Source organism: Anas acuta, chromosome 14 (assembly GCF_963932015.1).
Source record: "Anas acuta chromosome 14, bAnaAcu1.1, whole genome shotgun sequence".
Taxonomy (NCBI): domain Eukaryota; kingdom Metazoa; phylum Chordata; class Aves; order Anseriformes; family Anatidae; genus Anas; species Anas acuta.
Window position 1 is genome coordinate 3,013,082 of NC_088992.1, and position 13,788 is coordinate 3,026,869.

The window sequence follows — 13,788 nt, forward strand, 5'->3', positions numbered from 1 at the left end:
GACTGGCTGAACTCTCTTCCCTCTCTTCTCTCATACAGCTCAATTCCAAGTTACATTTCATTTCATGGTAATAAATGTAGTTGTCATCACTGACACCTTCTGAAAATGTATCTGTAAACCAGCCAACACATCATCAAGAGCAAACGCTTCAGAGATTTAAACAGATTTCCCACTGATATCAGAGTTTGGCAAGGACGTGGCAGAACCAGGCAGAACCGAGCTGCAGTGCTCTCCTCTCCGAGTGGCTCAGCCAGCCTTTCTGTGAGCGCTGCGACTCAGCCACCAAAGAAATCTTGGCCGCCGGGCTGTCATTTCCCCCGTCCCCCGAATGAATGAGATCCTTCATTCCTCTGACACACCAGCACTGCTATGGCCAGTGAAAGAATGAGTCAGAAAAGCCTGCTGGTGAAAGCTTCTGCGGTCTGTGCTAAACAAAGTACTCCATAATTTATTTGTTCGAGTTTTCATGGTGATAATAGGTTGTTGGCGATGCCTGGTATCACTGCTGGCATTGTGGATTGGTAGATGCCATTTTTGCTCGTCATTTATTTTAAGACTTACTGAGCGAGCTTTCTGTGTGGAAGAACCCATTTTAGGCATGCTCTTGAAACTGAAACAGAGCAAGCTAGTAAAAAAGAAAGTGCATCACAATTACATTATTCTTCCTCCATCTGCTCTCGCTCAAATCTCCTTATGACAGGAAATTGCCTATTGGATTTTTGATTTTTCTTAATGGAAATAGCAAAACCTAAATCCATTCCCGTTCCCACTGATATCAGGGGAAACAAGATTCAGTGTCTGAACGGAACAGTTTTTTTTCAATCCATTAGCGTCTGTAACTGCATCTCAGTGAATGTAGTAATTATGACATCAGTGAATTCAAATTAACTTAAATGCTTATGACACTGTGGACTGGCACTTATGCTACTGAATCTCTTTGGCACCTCTGAAAAGCCCAACTTCTCTAATTAGCAATCTCTGATCTGCCACATCCTTCATCTGTGGACGTTCCCAATTAAGCTGACTGAACCACTCGTATAAGCTAAGGCTGCAGACTGGAACTGAAGGGGGTTTCTAGTAGGGGATGCCATTATCAGATTAATCAGAATACTGTACAAATGCACGTTCACATATTTGAGTGCACTAACAGGGAAAAGCTCACTGCATTTTGACAAATTGAAGTACTGTCACATTCTGCTCACATTAAACTGTATCACCAACGTAGTATTTAAGCAGTGAAGTCGTAACTCAGCTCAGCCAGGTGCCTCTGAATATATGTGTTTCTCACATCCTAAACCTCCCTGCCCATGTCAATGCCAAGGTAACAAGTGAAATTCACTTTGCAGAGCAGACAGGCCTCCTGCACATCTCAGGTGACTTCTGGGGCTGTACTCGGGGAGATTCGCTGCGCGGGGAAGCGGCACACCCCTCAGCAGGTTTCGCTTCCAGATTTCTGGTTAACACAGGCTGCGGTCATTTCGCATTAGATAGATGGTTCTTCATTGGTGGTGGTATAAACACACGCAGTCACTAGTAAAGAAGGTTATGAACTTTGATAGTAAGAGTTCCTCTCAGATACGTGGACTCTATCTGCCAGTCCGACAGTGAGCTGGGGATATTTTCCTTGCCTTTTTAGGATGCTGGACTCCAGGAAGTACCACCCTGACAAAGCCGGGCTCCTTATGAAAATACCCTGAAGGTGAGGTGTCAAACTGCTTGAAAAACGGTATATCATAATCAGATAATACATCAGCTGGTGAAAAGAGATATAAAGATTGCATACCATGTTCTTAGACTAGCATCCTCATGGGGATGGCTGGAAGACATTAAAAATCTCTCATCAAAAAGCCTGCTGTCTTCACGTCTGAAATGTATCCAAGCACGCAGCACTGCTGTGCTCCTCGCTGTACTTCCTCTCTCGGAGGAGGATACATAAATGCAGATCCTTCCAGCTGACTCATTCTGCACTGTAGACTATATTTGAGGTTTGAGAATAAAGGAATTATCTGTGCTTATTAAGCTATTTACCTCCATGTTTATAGTTCAACATTACCAAAATAGCTGCTGCAGTGTCCTGTTATTATTAACAGCAATCAATACCTAACAGGATGAAGGAGGGCATAAGGAGTGGAATTACCACTCTTCCCTGCAGTTCCAAACCTGCTCTATAGAATTTTAGTTTCTATATTATTGTCTTACTTTTGCTAATGTTACACTGCATGTAAAAGTTCATGGTGTGTAATCTGAAAAATAAATAAATAACCAGAAATCCACTTAATAAGAAGCAGGTTTTGTTTGTTTTCTTTTTTAGAAAAGACAGTTCTCAGGGCATGAAAGGATGGGCTTTCAAGAAAACCTCTCCTGCTACAGCAGAATTGACTCTGTGAGCCACAGAGTGCCCTAATTTCCCAAAGTCATCCATGTGCTAATGCTACTGCAATTAGCAACAGCTAAATGTAGGTGATGAGCGATCATAATAAGCATTTCTGCACAGCACCCCCCCTATCAATGGCAGGACAAAACAGCAGTGATTAAAAGAGAAGAGACAGTACAAAAAGAAGGACAAGATGGGAGCAGGGCAGGACCAGCAAGCTACTGCAACAGCAGGGAAGACAGTTGGTAAAGCGGTTGCTTAGCAAAATGGACTGGCTCAAAATTAAAGTAGTAAACATTTTTAGCTCTTCAGAATTTCAGAGATGGGTCCAAATAGTCCCTACTAGTGCTGCTACTGCCCAAATACTCCCCTGATCCTCCAGTCAGATGTCACATTACTATGTTGTTTCAACTCTGCAGATCATTTCAGTTGGAAGTCTTAAACTATTATTATGAAACAAAACCCATTTCTCAATAAATAATTAAACTTTCAATATCTGTATGATGAAGCACTACAAGAAAAAAGAATCTCTATCTGAAAGCAGTAACATTTATTTAATGTTCAGTCTTGCAGGTGAGCTATTCAATTGAATCAGAGTACGCTAGGGTGAGAGCTGGTGTCTCCAGCTAGGAGAAAATCCAAGGTGATCGATGTCCTGACCAAAATTCTTGCAGAAAATTTGTGGAAATAGGTCTGAACTCAAATGTTCCTATGGAGATTTACAGGAGATCTCCCCGCTGCACCATTAACAATCCCTCTTCTGTCTGGGGATGGCACGGCGCTGGTATAAGAAGGACACCACCCCTTTTGTGGCCAATGTGCGCTCAGTATCCTGGGAAGAGAGCCAGAGCAACGTGATGTAATGCACAGCTGACAAAAAACGCCACCTGGGGAAGCTGGGGCAGCACACAGGCTGAGCCACGAAGCTGACCTTTGGATTGAAGAAGTGGTGGCCTTCCAGCCAGTTCTGCTTTCTCCTGGCTGGCCTGACGTAGCCGGGGTTCCGCCTCGCGGAGATCACGCACAGCTTGCTAAGGGCACGCAGGGAAGTGCCTTTGTACAGAGGTACAGGCGGTGACAGCACCCCACGGCCAGGGCATTTCATAGCTCACCAGCATTCACACATCCTTCCACTATTTGCTTGAAACATTCCCATGAACATCAAAACTTTCTCCCCAAATTTGAATTTTTTCTCTAGGGGAGGTACTCGCCCTGCTCCTAGGGGAGAGGCAGGTGTGCTGGCCCTGGGCTGTGCTGGTCGGTGCTGTGCCCGTGGGTAAACCAAGTAAATACGTGCACACTGTGCTGGAGTGTGTTCAAGGAAAAATTGTCAGAATAGCTGGATATTTTGGGAACCCCACGCGTGGTTGCTTCCAGCAGGCTGCTTTTCTGAGGGCTTGAGGTGGGCCCAGAGGCAGTAACGGGTTCAGGAGCTAGGGACGGGGCTGGCAGCAGGGGTAAAACCTTCAGTTCTCCTCTGTACTTTGGCACCACCTTCTTGCTTCTATGAAGGAGCTAAGGGTGAGAGCAAATCAGTCACTTTGCCACCAGCCCTTCTCTTTGCTCCCGAGTGTTTTGGGGAAAAGGCCACCTGCTGCAGAGCAGCGTGGTACCTGGCACAGCACGGTCCCCAGGGCACTCCTCAGCTGCTGCAAGGAGCGAGAACAAAAGTGGTGCCTAACAGGTGACTCAGCTTGTTCATTTCCCTAATTTTGGAGTCTTGGGTTTGGCTGGTGCTAATGCAGACATCTCCTCCCAGAGGGACACGGCAGCATGGAAGGGAGAGTGACCCGGAAAAAAGAACCATGACGTTACCAGGACTGCTCTAACAAACAGGAGAGTGAGTAGCTCGCTTTGTTCTTACTTCTCAAGCTTCTCATTTTATGAAGGAACAAAGTTATCTGAGAAATGTTCCGGTTTTACAAAAAATTTACACAAATGTAGTGTTTACTGAAGATCAAAGTAGAATGGCTATGCTGCAAAGTGCTGCCTTTTTATGTAGTGTATTTCTTCATCAAATATCATTTCTGGGGAAAAACAGGCAGCAAAAACACAACTAGAAAGAACTTTCTGATGAGAATTTTTTTTTCACCTACATACTCAATGCAATCAACAGGACAGAAACTGCAGCTGGTTCTTCAGAGGGGAAAAAAAATAAAGCTTTCCATTTCCTGATGAAGTTACCGGCCACACCCATTTAACTGCCAGGTAAGACTGAAAAGAAACCTATAAATTAGATAATGCCAACACCCGTGAGGCCATCCTGGTGTGTACGGCTTTGTCCAAGCCCACCGTGCCGGGCAGGAGGAGGACAGATGATCAGTGCCCTCTGCTGCGAGCACTCATGTGCTGCTTGTGCACTGCCAGCCCCTCTGCGGGTGAGCCCGGCTGCTGTGGAAGAGCCTGGAGCTGGCCTGCAGCAGGCTTCTTCCAAAAATCGTAATTGCAAATTAAATAAAGATGCTGGGCTCGGTAAGGGCTTGGCTGATGCCTGCATTCAAGGAAGCAGCAGAGCAGCTTTAAGGAAGCTGCTGTGACCTCTTGTTTCTTTCGCTCTTCCCCAGCGGTATCAAAGGAGAAGAAATGCTGTTGCTGCTGTGATTCTGCTGAAAAGGTTCCCCAGACAAGTGGAAACTATGCGGGATTTCAGAATTAACCCTTCTGCTTGGTGCCTGTGAGGGGCTTTTCCACGCAGCTGGTGGCTGCCCCCAGGAGAGGTGGGGAGCTTGTGGGGTGACTCGAGCACCCCTTTGGGTAGGGGATGTATTTGCTGCCGGGCCTGGGCAGCGTGTTAACAGCGGAATAATGAACGATGCTGGACTGGCGTTAATTATTTATACAAGTCCAAGCTTGCGCTTGGTTTTTACAGTCTACTTTCTCCCTTGGGAATTAGCTGGAGCTAAATATAAACTGCAGAAAGCTGGAGGAGCGGCGGCGGCACGTAAAATTAAAGCAGGAGTGCGGGGAGAAGGAGGAAACTCGGGACAAGGGCTGTGTGGAGGAGAAATGTTCATCAGGAGAGCTGTGTTGGTGGCTGGGGAAGGATGGCTCCTTGCTCCTAAGCCTCCTGAGAAAGCTTGCTGCCTTGCAGTGTCAGTTCTCACGCGTGTGCCTCACCTCAAGCGTGTTTTCACTGAGGTGGGAGCACGGTGTGGGGTTGATACCCCTGAAGGGCAGGTTCCTGAGCTGCGGGGTGGGTACGAGCGCCTGTGGCAGCCCCATCCCAAAGGCCACCGCCTGCTGAAGCGGGGCTGTGGCACAGTAAGAAGCCGATTTTGACTTTTTGGGCTAGATTAAGCCCCCGGTTACTGCTCTGTGAGCACACAGCAGCAGGATGAGGACATTTGGGGCGCTTCATTAGGACTCTTGTGGTGTTTTTTTGTGACCTCCCAAAAAAAGGTGCGCTCAGAGCACCGCAACACACGCAGCCAAAAACCCTGCTTCAGGGGCTGGCTGGGAACAGGGCCAGGACCTCGAAGCCTCCACCTGCAGCGAGGGCGCTGAGAAAAAATGAGGCAAAAAAACCCAAAACCTGAGGTGAGGCCGGGCAGCCCCCCCCCCCCCGCGCAGCAGCGCAGTGGGAGCTTCCCCCTCCCCACCCCGCCCTCCCCCCACGGGCGGAATGGACCGGGCCGAGGTCCCCCCCCCTCCGCTCCCCGCCCCCAGCGTGACGTCACGGCCCGGCGGCAGGGGCCCGCCCCCCGCGGAGGGAGACGCCATTGCGGGTTGTTTGTGCGGGCGGCGGCGGGAGGCGGTGCTGCGGCCCGGGGGGAGCGTGTTCCGCCGCCACCATGTCCACCCCGGCCCGGCGCCGGCTGATGCGAGACTTCAAGAGGTGAGGACAAGAGGGGGGGACACGGGGCTTGGGGGGGGGACAAGGGTGTCGTCTGCTTCCCTCTCAGCCGCTGTCCACCCCCCCCTTGGGGTTGGGGGGGCGCCCGGTGGCTGGGGCTGAGGGGGTTCTGAGGGGGTTCTGAGGAGATTGGGGCGCCCCGGGTTCTGGGGTCCCCTCAGGTTGGGGGGTGTCCCCCCCTCAGGTTCTGCCCCCCCCCCCTTCAGTTCTGGGCCACCCCATCGAATATTTGTCCTCCCCTTCTTCAAGTTCTAAGGTCCCCCCCTCAGATTCTGGGCCCCTCCCTTCAAGTTCTGGGGTCCCCCCCTTAACTTTCCCCCTCCCCCTCAGGTTCTGGGCTCCCCCTCAAGTTCTGGGTCCCTCCCTTCAAGTTCTGCCCCCCCTCAGGTTCTGGGTCTCCCTTCAGGTTCTAGGTCCCCCCCCCCCTCAAGTTCTAGGGTCCCCCCCTCAAGTTAAGCCCCCTCCCCAATTTCTGACGCCCCCCTCAGGTTCTGGGATCCCCTCAAGTTCTGGGATCCCCCCCCTTCAAGTTCTGTGTCTTTTCCTCCCCCCTCAGGTTCTGGGGACCCCCCCCTCAGGTCCTGCCCTCCCCATTAGTTCTGGGGCACCCCCCTCAGGTTCTGCCCCCCTCAGGTTCTGGGATCCTCCCCCCCCAGCCCTACCCCCCACCCCCTTAGTTCTGGGGTCCCCCCCTCAGTCCTGCACCCCCCATTCCTATGAGCTGAGACCACCCCAGAGGCGGGGGGCGCAGGGCCCGGTGCCCCCCAGCCCAGCCCTTAGCTCCCACTCAGCACCAGCAGGGACCCAGCGCCGTGCTCATTAGCAGTGGTAATTAGCTGGAGGCTTTTAAATGGCCATGGCTGCCCCAGCGGGGTAACTTCACTTCCCGTCTGCCATGTAAATACGGCCCTAACGCATGGAAAGTCGCTGTGTGGTTTGGGCTGGGTTTTTTTTTGGGTAAACTTCAGGGTGTGCGGTGTGATTCCTGCGGGCCGGAGCGGCTCCTAGGCTGCTGGAGGTGAGTCAGCTGTGATAGCGTGGCTTTTTTTAGCGGAGCTGTGTTACACCAGGGCCTGAAAATACACGGGTAAACAGTTGACGTGTATTGTGTGGAGCTGAGCTGCGTGGCTGGCAGAGCTGCAGGGCCAAAAGCCCCGATCGATCCAAAAAGTTGGGATTTGTGAGGTGCAGGCCCTGTTTCTTGGGCTTTATTCGGGTGTTAGTGTTCGCTGTTTGGTGGTCCTTGATTCCCATTCAAATCACAACAGGATACTCGATGTCTTTTAATGTTATTAGGCTGCACAGGTGACCAAAAATCAGTGGTTCCTTCCGGGAGAAGGACTAGGTGGTGTTTCAGGACAGCAATCAGACTTTTTTATGATTTTGTGGCCTCAGAAGGACTGGCTTGATCATTTTGAAATTTAAGTTGGAGGAGACTGAAGCCATGGAGGAGTTTAACCAAGTGAGCACAGTGAGACATGGAACACGTGCATGCTTGTTTATTGAATATTTGATCACTTTAATACCCCAAAATGTACTCAGCTTTCTCATGTCAGCGCTTTGCTTCTCTCCTTCCTACCCCGAAGTTATATTTTTATTTAGCCTTATGGTACTCTTACCTCATACTAAAAAACAGACTGTGCGCCGTGAACTGTGATTCACTTTGTTAAATATAAACTCCTCCTGCATGCTGCAATTGTCAGGAGTCGTGGAGGGAGAGCAGTCCAGCACATCCTGGATCATCCGATTTCACTAAACCATCAGAGAGAAAGGTTATTTTTAAAACAATACATATTTGCTGCTGGAAAAGGGGCTGCAAATACATTTCCCCTAACTCTTAAAAGCTTCTAGGCTCTGTTTGGATCAATTCAGCCTCCAGTCTTTGCCACAGCCCCTCGGGAGCCAGCCCTTTTGGCAGCAGGGTGCCGACGAGCTTTTAGAATCGATCCCAAACCCGGAGCCATCCTTCGGCCCCGCTGGTCTGGCTGAGTGCTCCGGCGGCGTCACTGGCACGCGGGCTGGCATGGGAGAGGTCCCGCTCCTGCTTCTGCCCAAAATAGTAGGTGGTTTGTGCTGCGGGTATGGAGCTGAACGGCCTGTGCTCGCAGCAGGGATGTAAACACAGCTCAGCCATCCCGGCTGCGCGCTCAGCGTTACCCAAGAGGATGGGCAGAAGGAGGGCGTCTAGTTCTTGGAGCTGTCAGCATGCAGTGTGCTTTTCCTAGGCCAAGGGTTAAGGAACTAAACAGCACTTAAATGCTTCCACTAGTGACTTAGAGACAAATGTTTACCATTGTTGAGCTGGTGGCAGGGAACAGCGCACAGGTTTTCCCCTCGCTTCCTCTTCCCTTTCGAAGAGGGCAGCTTGCCAGCCAGAACAGGCTCACGCCACATGCTGCCACATCGTGCGCAGATCTGGGGATGCAGAAGTTGAGCTGTCGGTGCTTTGCCCTTGGTTCCTGCAAGCGTGCCCTGCAAATATCACTGCGTGGTGTTCAGCCCCTGCTTCTGGCTGGAACTTGTGCTCTTCTGCGTTGTGGCAGCCAGCAGCAGTCGCTCTTTCATAACTTACTGGGTAGTACCATCAGTCCCAGCTGTAGGGCTTTAAATCACTCTTGCAGTTGATGCTCTTCTCCCTGAGCACTGAATTTATCCTGCTGGGCAGGCGCAGTGTGTTGGTGTAATGCCTGAGACACTCCTGGTGTGCATCACCTCGTAGTTCTGTATTTGGATCGTTGCTCCTCTGCATGTAACACTTTGGGTACTCGCTAATTTGGGACGAGAGAAAATTTCTAAAAAGTGGCTGTTACGATCAAATTATGCTCACAGGTGGAGGTATTTCACTTACGTAAGCCTTGTTCTATCTTTGTAATCCTTAGGTTGCAAGAAGACCCTCCTGTGGGTGTCAGTGGTGCACCGTCTGAGAATAATATAATGCAGTGGAATGCAGTTATATTTGGGTAAGAGCTTCTGGTCGCTACCAAGTCCTACATCAAAAGGCTAATAAAACCTGTTCCTTGGGTTGGTTTTTGTTTGTTTTATGATGCTTTCTTTGTTTTGTGGATGTGCACTCAGGAAACTTTAAAAATAAATAAATAAAAAACCAACCAAGTGTGCTGTCCCAGTGAAAATTCAGGGGGTTATAAAGAATGCCTAAGAAAGGCGATGAACAATTTTAATTCTTTCCTTTTGTTGAATAATGTTTGCTTGTGTTTTAATGAATAGATTGTAGAGGAATTGGGTTATGAAAAAGCAGGCTTGCTCTTTAAAAGTACATAAGAGCACCACATGTTCTTGGCTATTAAATCCAGATGTATTAGCAGTGATTGGACTGATTCCCAGGAGAATGAGGTACAGGTTCTATTACATTTATCTCTTAGAGGTCCCCTCCTGTAGGGTGTATCTTACATTCTTTCGTAAAAATGAAGTCAGCTTGCCAGCAGTTTGCTCATTAGTTCAGCTCTAGCCTTACGCGTGGCACATGTGTCGTTGGGGATGATGAGGCAGTGGGTATCTGGGCTTGCAGATTGATGTGGGAAAGTGCTAATTAAGACAGAGTTCCCATAAATTGCCTCCGGATGTTTCTCTAAATATTTACATGATTGCATCCACTTCTATCTTGAAGAGGATGAGGAAGAAAATGTGTATTTATTGTGCATGTTTAGAAGTAATGATCATTATTAACCAGTTTATTTTTAAACCTTTCAGGCCAGAAGGGACACCTTTTGAAGATGGTAAGCAGCTAACTTCTGTTCCTTCCATCATTCTTGTAAATATTGCCAGTGTTAACGCTGCTCTGCTTTGAGGAACAATAGATGTTATAGAAGTTGGAACAAGCTAAGCAAGGGAAAAGAGTGAAGGAGTAAGGTCTTGTTGGCCCTGAAAATACCATGTTTTGCTGTAAGTGGTGTCCAGTCAGAGCGGCTCGTTACACGGCTGTGAAGCACTGCTTACATCGAGGCTTGTTCAGACACAGAACACTCAAACTTTTAGTGAGGGAAGTTGGCCCAGTGCTGCCAGATGTTTTCACATCTCTGCAGATAAGCCCAGCAAGAGAGCTGAGCAGGACGCTTTTCTGGTTCTGTCTTTGTAGCGTGCTTGATTCATCTCTGCTCTTCTAACTAAGAGCAGGTGAAAAATCTTGAATTGCTCTGAATATAGAACTTGGGGAGGGGAGGGGGGATACCCACTCCGTATGTAAACAGGGAAGTTGCTGTGTAATGAGCCTCCTGTAAGCATATGAGGGGTAATGAGTTTAATAATTGTAGTATTAGTGCAGTAATCAGCAGCAGATGGGGTTTTCTCTGTGTTGGGTTGGAGGAGTTACAGTGAGTTATTCACTGATCCATAATAAAGGTTTTCAGTGAATCAGCCATGAGCTCCAAAGGCTGGGATTGCTGATTATGAAATTCCAGGGTTTCTTTGCTGGCACCACGTTGCCTTCTTAATGAAACACCTTAAAGTCACCGTAGTCCATAGAGCAGGCATATTCGGTCACAGGAACAGGGAGGAGGGCAGGGGGATAGTTGTTGGACCTAGCTGCTGCTGCTGCCATTACCAAGTAGGATTTCCACAGTTCCATTATCTCTTGAAACATCTGAAAAGAAACCAGACTCAATGTGGTCTGTTTGTATAATGGTGGGAAAAAATACTGATTGTGGAACATGTGAATTAACTTGCATAGTATGTTCCTGGAGGGTTTTTGTTTTTTTAATCACCTGATTATGTTTATGTTTGTTTGGACAGGTACTTTTAAACTAGTAATAGAATTTTCAGAAGAATATCCAAATAAACCTCCGACTGTTAGGTTTTTATCAAAAATGTTCCATCCGAATGGTGAGTAAATCATTTTTATTTAGTCCTAACACCCATTAAATACTACGGTGCAGTCATGTATTCTGCAAAGCTCCAGGATGCTCAGCAGCTCTCTCTCAATCCACCACCACCTCCTAAGTAGATGTCTAAGGCAGTAGCTGCTTGATGAAAAACTTGAGAATTATGGTGCTGTTAGGAAGCAGCCATCCATTTTTTTCCAATCAATACATATCAACGCGTGCGAGCACTGTCAGCAGGAGCTGTGCTGAGGCTGGCACAAAGGGGGAGTCCTGCTGCAGATCCCTGCCCCCTTCCATTTAACAGCACTTCTGTCTGTGCAGACACATCTCGAGTTGAAGCAGGGAACTGACCAATCCCAACGTTACCCATTTCTGTCAGCTGAGGTTTCAGCCAAGTCAGTGCCTTCCTGGGATTCCCTGTGCCAAGCAGTGCCAGCACAGGGGGCAGGGGAGAGCAGAGGGGAAGGGGCTGACCCTGCCTCAGTCGTGAGGGCAGCCTGAGAGAGAGTGCTGTGGTTCCTCCTGCAGCTCTTCATGGGTTTCATCCAGTTGTTGGATGCATCCAACAGGGTGTGCAAGTTGGCATGACAAATCTCAGCTTCTTACAAGCTTCTGTGCTCAGACTCCTGATAGCTATGCAGGCAGAAGTAGAACTTCGGGCACGCTTTTCAGTATTTTCTGTTGTCTGCCTTAGCATCTCTCCTGCTGAGTGCAGAGCGTGTGAAAACAGAGTGCAGAGCTCCCCATTCAGCGCGTGGTGACTGCGAGAGCCTCGGCTGGTGCAGTGCATCCCGTGCCTGCAGCAAATATCTCTGCTCGCTGGGAGGCATTACAGCAGTTTGAATCTGGGCCAGTCACACAGGAGGAGCAAGAAGCTGGGTCTGGGTCTACCAATTCTTGTCTTAGTGCTGTCATCTTTGGCCCTTCCTCCTTTTCCTCTGAAGTGTTTTGTTTCTTCCAGTAATCTATCTCCTTCAAAATACAGGGTGTCAAGCCAGATGGGAGTGTCAGGCATAACTGCTATACTCTGTCCTAACGCATTAATTTAAACACAGGCTGAAGTGATACAGTAATTAATTCCTTGAATGGTATTTAATGAAATAAATGTAAAATAAATTTGATAATTTCTAAGTGGTATCTGTGTTGTATTCACAGTTTATGCGGATGGTAGCATATGTTTAGATATTCTTCAGAATCGATGGAGTCCAACATACGATGTTTCATCTATTTTAACTTCAATTCAGGTAAGTTTGCATCTCTTTAACAATTATGTTGTATTATGCCACTAAGCATGTGTAAGTCTTAGTCTCTATTCCAGAATACACAGCTCAGTGGTGTGGCTAGTGAGTGTCTGTATCACGGAACTTCAAATACTTGCAGACTAAGCAGTAGTTTTTTAGGTCAAATAAAGACAAAGGTGCTGACCTAGGTAACTTACTGATTTTGACCTACAAAACTGCCAGTGGTTATTTTTACAGGAAAACAGTTACTGGTTTGGATTCATTTTTAACTGTTTTCAGTCAAGCTAGGCAAGCAGTTGTAATATTTGTATAATGTTTGAAATATTGCAACCTTTTCACAAAGCCTTGGCTTTTGAGTTCCTCAAGGTGACAGTATTGCTGAAATCTACTTAATTTGGAATAAGTAAAAAAGGGTGTAGCACGGCAAAAATATTTTCTTTTCTCCTGGGTGATTGGTTTTATTTTTCTACCATGAAGTTGAGGAGGTATCTCAAGCCCCTCGTTAGTCCTGAATGATGTTAGTGGTGTAATGGCCAAATAATCAATTAGCATCATACTGCTAAACCTTGGATTTGCAGGTTATAAGTTGTTTGTTTGTTTTCCTTGTTCTAAAATGTGCTGGTTTGTCTCACTTTTTGTACTCTCCTTCTTACAGTCTCTGCTTGATGAACCTAACCCAAACAGTCCGGCGAACAGCCAGGCAGCACAACTTTATCAGGAGAACAAACGTGAATACGAGAAAAGAGTTTCAGCTATTGTCGAACAAAGTTGGAATGACTCGTAACAGCTGCTTCGTTCCTCTCCATCCTCATAATCATTATGTACAATTTAACTCTCAATAGAAAGGCTACCAGAAATTTCAAGTGCCACAGCTCTAAGAATTTGCATAAAAACTCATCTGCAAACAGAATTAAGCCCTCCAGTTTAGGAAACGTAAAAGCTTGTGTATCTTGATTAACGTACTTTTTATTGCATGGTATGAACTAAGTTATTGCTACATAAATTTGTAATATATCCTGTTTGTATTTTTTTTCCAAGTGTATAATGTTGGTGTGGAGTTTTCATGACAGAATATACACATTTTGTAAATCTGTACTTTTTCAAATATTGAATGCCTTATTTTTGAATTCTTTAGATTTTTAAATTGGAGAAAAGCACTTAACAAAGTTTTTATATATAAATATTTCATGTAAAACTGTTAAATACATAACCTCAGTGCAAGACATCCTTCTCTCCTTCTGTATCGCTGTCAAAGGGCTCATTTTCAGTCTGTTTTCCCTTTTGCTACGTGCTGATTATGCCATGCACCTTACAAACAGAAGTTAATCCATGCTATCGTTCTCTTCGCTGTGGGTATCTCCGCTCCTAAGACTGTTTGACATGGTTCTGTGTGTCCTCAGTTGTGTGAGGAAGAGTCTTGGTAGCTGCCACCTTAGAGGGGACAAACAGATGTAACCCAAAACCAGCAGCAGAGCTGCAACAGCC

General features: G+C 47.3%; 1 protein-coding gene across 2 annotated transcripts; it reads left to right on the top strand.

The window, feature by feature from the left end:
• The first annotated feature begins 6,050 nt into the window (after positions 1–6,050).
• Positions 6,051–13,528, top strand: UBE2B (ubiquitin conjugating enzyme E2 B). 2 transcript variants are annotated; one of them, XM_068697773.1, is made up of 6 exons: positions 6,051–6,209; positions 9,107–9,187; positions 9,936–9,961; positions 10,974–11,063; positions 12,218–12,306; positions 12,959–13,528. In XM_068697773.1, exons 1-6 carry the CDS (start codon positions 6,166–6,168, stop codon positions 13,085–13,087), a joined length of 459 nt encoding a protein of 152 aa, XP_068553874.1. In that variant the 5' UTR covers positions 6,051–6,165; the 3' UTR covers positions 13,088–13,528. The 2 variants fall into 2 exon arrangements, with proteins under 2 accessions (XP_068553874.1, XP_068553875.1); XM_068697774.1 differs by lacking the exon at positions 6,051–6,209 and adding an exon at positions 7,221–7,245.
• Positions 13,529–13,788: the final 260 nt, after the last annotated feature.

Bases quoted from the DNA above. Each gene is read 5' to 3' on its own strand.
- UBE2B (XM_068697773.1), top strand. From the start codon at position 6,166: ATGTCCACCCCGGCCCGGCGCCGGCTGATGCGAGACTTCAAGAG. The intron at 6,210-9,106 runs GTGAGGACAAGA...TGTAATCCTTAG, and splicing joins CTGATGCGAGACTTCAAGAG to GTTGCAAGAAGACCCTCCTG. The intron at 9,188-9,935 runs GTAAGAGCTTCT...TAAACCTTTCAG, and splicing joins TGGAATGCAGTTATATTTGG to GCCAGAAGGGACACCTTTTG.